This window comes from Carcharodon carcharias, chromosome 3, assembly GCF_017639515.1.
Source record: "Carcharodon carcharias isolate sCarCar2 chromosome 3, sCarCar2.pri, whole genome shotgun sequence".
In the NCBI taxonomy this organism is placed as follows: domain Eukaryota; kingdom Metazoa; phylum Chordata; class Chondrichthyes; order Lamniformes; family Lamnidae; genus Carcharodon; species Carcharodon carcharias.
The window spans coordinates 67,009,263-67,016,056 of record NC_054469.1 but is presented as its reverse complement, the minus strand read 5'-3'; the positions used below and the strand labels follow the sequence as shown (position 1 = coordinate 67,016,056).

Below are 6,794 nucleotides of genomic sequence, written 5' to 3'. Positions count from 1 at the left end.
TTCAGAGATATGTTAATTCAAGTTAATGACCTTTTAAACAATCTCAATTACCTTCACAATCCACATATTGCTTTGCTGCCTCCCTACAACCTGCTTGATTAGGCTTAGACTTCCCAACATTGGGCCTCTGGTAAGTGGAATGGTCCCATGGCACCCACCCATACCTCCCTCCCTACCCCATGAGGGTTCCCAATCCAGCAAACTGCATTAAATTCTGCAAAATAAGTGTGCTATGGAGATTTAATATGCAAGCAAGGCTGTGATATACTATAGGGTGTGAACTATACTTTGCCTGTCAGAGGAAAGCTCTGAACATGTGCTTATATTGCTCACACATGACTTCACTTGCCTGATGGCTATTTTTTAATGTACACCCAACAGACACTCAAAACCCCCTGTGTAGGACAAAATAACCCCTATTGTTGATTTCTACTTTCTTGAAATGCGTCAAAAGTGTCTGAGATGGAAGATCAAAAGTGTGATTACTTGTTCTGCAATAATCACCGCAAGACATGTTAACTGAATTCCTTTCTTGGAATATACAGACAGGAGGTTTAAGAACTGGTTTTACCAACCATTAAAAGGCGATGGTTAAAGGCAAGGTCTCAAACTCTGAGAGGAAGGTCAGTGCAATCCATATAGGAACTTTCCATAAAAGTGTTCAAATTACAATACATCAGATGTATTTTTTGTCAGTGTCTTTTCTTGTATTTTTAAAAAGCAGGTTGTTTTCGAACAGTTCAGTATGTTTTTGGTTAGCTGGTGAAGTTATAAGTAGGTCCCACTCAGTCACAATTTCCTGTCATCGTGACATTATTCATTTATGTTGTTATAAATACCTGGTTCATGGCTCATAGTAATTAATATCTTAGGTATAATTTTTAGTTCTGGGAACTTAAAAAAGCTCAACAGTTTCAACTTATCTGTGTTTTCTGGGGGAGTGAGTGTTCTACAGCATGGGAAAAGGGCATACCGAAAAGGTGCTGATGTTAGCAGGCTCCAGGCAAAGAAAAGTATTGCCGTTAGCTTGCTCTGTGCAGTTATGTCTCAGGAGCATTCCCAGGAGCTGTTTGATAGTTCTGTGTTGTTAAGGCTCAGGAGAAGTCCTCGGGAGCTGAAAAGGTGGTAGATGGTCGCTGACTCTGTGCTAAAAAGGCTTAGGGCTCAGAAGAAGCCCTGGGAGCCGTTTATAGCTTGGTGTAGCTGAGGAGATTGGAGCTTGGTGAAATCCACGACAGTGCCAGCCTAGTGAATCTAGCCGGCTACTAAAGAGCTGAGGTTGCACCAGCAAGTAGAAGCTGGAGGGTAAACTCAGAAATCCAGGGTAACAGAGCCTCAGGAGACGAGATTGAAACCCTGGGAGGTGTGATGTTGTTGAGGAAGTCCTAGATGGAGTGGGTTTGAGGTAATTTGGAGGCTTGATCTTTGAAAGGGAAAAGTTTGGAGACTTGTGAGGGAGAGAGAGTTTCAATGAGATTGGTTGACTCGCAGTGGTTACTTACATCTGGGTGGGTTGCTGAGAAATCCATGGGATCCGCCTTGGTCATATTTGCTATTTATTGTACAGTGTGGTGTTTTCGACCACAGTTTGCCTGCTAATTCACAGGTGTCTCATATTAACCTGAATGTTAGAGGATAGGCTAGATATTGTAAATCATTTTATCTTCTGACCTTGTATAGTAAAGTTTATTTTTGTTTGTTCAAAACCTGTGGAATCTTGTGGCTTAATTGTCTTAGCAAGCATCTTGAATCTCAAACTCTGTCTACTTTAAACAAAATGTTATTGGTCCCTATCCAAAAAAAAACATGGGGATCATAACAAAATGTAATTTTAAAAAAATACAAACAATATATCCAAAATGAATTTCCACATGGACAATAAAGTGAAATTGAAATTTTAAAGACAACGATGGCAGCCTAGTGTGAAGCAAGGTCCATGAGGGAAATCTGAAGATGACAACATTAAAAAGACTCTGCAATAAATTAATATAATAACTAGTAAGTTCAATGGATGCTATTTTTTTTCAATCCTGGTTCCATGCCACATTGGAAATATATATCACATGATGTTAAGGTCAAGCAGATCTCACACCATCTATTCCTGGGTCAGATCAGTATTGGGCTGCAAAGTTATGAAAAGCCACTTGTCCTTTGATACATATCAAAATGGGTTTTGTATCAGTGCTGATGTGGCAGCGTAATGCTATTCTGAAACTCAACAAAGTTTCACGTACAGTTATACTATCAATTAACAAAATCTTGCATTTACATAGCATCTTTAACATAATTAAACACTCTCAGGTGCTTCATAGTAATCAAAAGCAAATTCACACAGCAGATAGGTTCATGTCAATGCATCCCAATAAAGAATGCATGCTAAATCATTTTGCAAACTTGGTTGTTAGCAAAAGATCTTTTGCAGAGATTTTTTTAGCCCGGTAGCCTCAGTGATTCAAATGCAGAAGTGCAATTCTGTGTACCTTATGGATATAGCAATAAATAGACTGAAACAAAATACACACCAGGAATTGTGTAGAGTGTATGTGAAAATGGTCATGTAGGCACTAATTGAGAAACATATGGATACAAAGCATATATCTCATCACTAATGTTGTTAACATTTGTTTAGAAACAAAAAGTGCGGGGAAATGCAATTTTTATTACACGTTATGAGTAGTTCCATCTATTTAATCAACAAAGACTAAAATTTAAATTATAACATTCATGGATTTCATGAAAAATAATAAAGTTAACACTTATATATAGCTTGTTACACTTTGACATAAACGATTATAGTATAAATATGAATGCTGCACATTACTGATGTGCCAAAAATTGTGCTGGGCTTATGTGATAATGCAGTGATATTCCATTTATTCCATAGCAAGCAACAATCTCTTCGAAAATTTGATCTAAATTGTTACACTAACTGTCAAATAATAATTTACACATGTAGGTCTTATTTTCATTGTCTGAATTCTTATTCTACTGAAAGTAACATTTTTCGTTCCTGAAAAAAAAATGAAATGAATTTCCTTATTGTTACATCAATTGCACAAATGTTATTTTATCCTACAAAACTGTTAACTGCCTTTACTATTCTCACAGGCTTTAAAGAAATTACAAATTTAAGGAGCTATGTTTAATAAATACATCTTAAATATATGTAAAAAGCAGAAATATAATGAAATCTCATCCTTATTTACTAGAAGCAGAATTAAAAAACAAATGCCAGTACAGACTAATGCTCAAACCAGGGACCTCATCAAAATATACACTACAACACCATAATTGTGTCCTGAACAGGATCCATTTTTCTCAGCAACTTTAAAAGTCATGTTTATTGAATAATTTAAGTTATTTTACAATTAAGTACATGTTAGGATTGCATGGTACTTGGAGTCCAGATTCCCAAGAGTATTCTTGGCAATGTTAGGGAGAGAACAGAAAAGCAACAGAACAGGAAGTAAAATCATTGAACAGATTCTCCTGACAGGACCTATACAACACAGTCCTAAAACGTTTACCATTTTTAATCACTGCATTAGATCATTTACAAACTGAATTCATTTAATGTGTTCAATTTCAAATTTGGTATAATATAAACAGAGGATTGAAGTCATAACCTGCTACTCTTAAACTGAGTTCACCTGGTGAGATAACCATGGATTCTCACACACTATTCACTACTAGACACAATATATACTCCATCATGAGACATCAGGCAAAGAAATACAGCTGGAGTTTCTAAGTTGATTTGCCAATAATTTACAACATATTTAAACAAACTTGACACAGCAGTTTTCACTTCATAAAGTTAAATGGCTTTAATGGGAATCAAATTTTGGTAAAATGTCACATAACGGTAACTCTTTCTGGAGATGCTTGAAGCACTGTTGTTGAAGTATCATTTGTGAAGTGGTTCTTCTCCCAACCCTTGCGTATCTTTCTCAATCTTCTATTGATACATGGAAGCCACAAAATAAGTTTCCCAAGGATGACTGTGAAAGGCAGAATAAGAGCTAGTACAAAGTTTGGTGGCATGTAAAACCTGTAGTACTGCTCCTCAAAGGCTCTTTTCCATCCATAAATCAGAACATGGAAGCTGCTGATAAGGAGAGCCACATAGCCAAGTGTAGACTTCAGGAGAAAAAAAAAATGAATATTATTATCTCAGTAAAATCCATTTTCATCACTCACTTTGTTAAATTTTGAGTACAATGTCTATCTTAATGGTAACTTTTAGTAGAATCATGTGCTTGTGATGAAAGGAAATCAGAATTTTAATTCCATATCATGTGCTTTTCTTTCCGACTATGACCCATTGTGCCTTTAAATGAAAACACAATAAGAATTCTTTAATGCATTCGTATTCAGAGGAATGGAAGAACTATGGAAGAAAAATAAAAAGGTTTAGCCTATAATGTATTATTGATTGGATTCCATCTTGCTGGTCTTGCATTTATAGACAGGATTAAAACGAAGGGTAATTTGAAAAAAAAGTCTTTTCAATGGAGACAAATGATTGTCCCCCTGACATCTATATCAGACATAGATTGGATTTAATACAATGTTATTCTTCCACTGGCTGAAATTGCAGAGAACATGTTTTCTTTAATTTATTCATGTGATGTGGACTTCACTGGCTAGGCCAGCATTTATTGTCCATCCCTAGCTGCCCATGAGAAGGTGGTGGTGAGCTGCCTTCTTGAACAGCTGCAGTCCAGGCGGTGTAGGTACACCCACACTGCTGTTAGGAAGGAAGTTCCAGTATTTTGACCCAGCAGCAGTGAAGGAACGGCGATATATTTCCAAGTCAGGATGGTGAGTGACTCGGAGGAGAACTTCCAGGTGGTGGTGTTCCTAACAATCTGCTGCCCTTGTCCTTCTAGATGGTAGTGGTCATGGGTTTGGAAGGTGCTGTGAAAGGAGCCTTGGTGAATTTCCATAGTGCATCTTGTAAATGGTGCACACGGCTGCTACTGTGTATCGGTGGTGGAGGGGGTGGTGGAGGGAGTTTATGGTTGCGGATGTGGTGGCAATCAAGCAGACTGCTTTGTCCTGGATGGTGTTAAGCTTCTTCAATGTTGTTGGAGCTGCACTCATCCAGGCAAGTGACAAGTATTCCATCACGCTCCTGACTTGTGCCTTGTAGATGTTGGACAGGTTTTGGGGAGTCAAGAGGTGAGTTACTCGTCGCAGGAATCCTAGCCTCTGACCTGCTTTTCTCACCACAGTATTTATATGGCTAGAACCATAGAACACTACAACACAGAAAACAAGCCATTCAGCCCTTCTAGTCTGTGCTGAAATATTATTCCGCTAGTCCCATTGACTTGCACCTAGTCCATAACCCTCCAGACCTCTCCCATCCATGTATCTATCTAATTTATTCTTAAAACTTAAGAGTGAACCTGCATTTACCACGTCAGATGGTAGCTCATTCCACACTCTCACCACTCTCTGAGTGAAGAAGTTCCCCCTAATATTCCCCCTAAACCCTTTCACCCTAAAGCCATGTCCTCTCGTGTTTATTTCTCCTAATCTAAGTGGTTGCGTGAGCCTACTCACATTTACTCTGTCTATACCCCTCATAATTTTGTAAACTTCTATCATATCACCCCTCATTCTTCTACGCTCCAAGGAATAAAGCGCTAACCTGTTTAATCTTTCCCTGTAACTCAACTCCTTAAGACCCGGCAACATCCTAGTAAATCTTCTCTGCACTCTCTCAATCTTACTGATATCCTTCCTGTAGTTAAGCGACCAGAACTGCACACAATACTCCAAAGTTGGCCTCACCAATGTCTTATACAACCTCACCATAACATCCCAACTCCTATACTCAATACTTTGATTTATGAAAGCCAGAATGCCAAAAACTTTCTTTACAACCTTGTCTACCTGTGACACCACTTTCAGGGAACTATGTATCTGAACTCCCAGATCCCTTTGTTCCTCCGCACTCCTCAGTGCCCTACCATTTACGCTGTATGTCCTACCTTGGTTTGACCTTCCAAAATGTAACACCTTACACTTTTCCGCATTAAATTCCATCTGCCATTTTCTGGCCCATTTTTCCAGTTGGTCCAGATCTCTCTGCAAGCTTTGAAAGCCTTCCTCGCTGTCCACAATGCCTCCAATCTTAGCGTCATCAGCAAACTTGCTGATCCAATTCACCACATTATCATCCAAATCATTGATATAGACAACAAACAACAATGGTCCCAGCACAGATCCCTGAGGCACACCACTAGTCACAGACCTCCAGACTGAGAATCACAGACCTCCAGACTGAAAAGCAATCATCCACTACCACTCTCTGTCTTCTCCCACACAGCCAATTTTGAATCCAGTTTACAACCTCTCCATGGATACCAAGCGTCTGAACCTTCTGAACTAACTTCCAATGCGGGACCTTGTCAAAGGCCTTACTAAAGTCCATGTAGACAACGTCCACAGCCTTTCCTTCATCTACTTTCTTGGTAACCGCCTTGAAAAACTCTACAAGGTTCATTAAACACGACCTACCACGTACAAAGCCAATGCTGACTATCCTTAATCAGCCCTTGGCTGTCCAAATAATTATATATCCGATCTATCAGAACACCTTCCAATAATTTACTACTACTGACGTCAGGCTCACTAGCCTGTAATTACCTGGTTTACTTTTGGAGCCTTTTTTAAACAACGGAACAACATGAGCTACCCTCCAATCCTCTGGCACCTCACCTGTGGCTAAGGACATTTTAAATATTTCTGCCAGGGCCTCTGAAATTTCTACGCCAGTCTCC

General features: G+C 38.9%; 1 protein-coding gene across 2 annotated transcripts in view; it reads right to left on the bottom strand.

The window, feature by feature from the left end:
* Positions 1–2,639: 2,639 nt before the first annotated feature.
* Positions 2,640–6,794, bottom strand: part of steap2 (STEAP family member 2, metalloreductase) — a 106,238-nt gene continuing 102,083 nt past the window's right edge. For both annotated transcript variants that reach the window (XM_041185106.1, XM_041185107.1), the window contains one exon: positions 2,640–4,140. In XM_041185106.1, the coding sequence (XP_041041040.1) occupies positions 3,856–4,140 (285 nt within the window). In that variant the 3' untranslated portion in view covers positions 2,640–3,855. The remainder of the gene's footprint in view (positions 4,141–6,794) is intronic.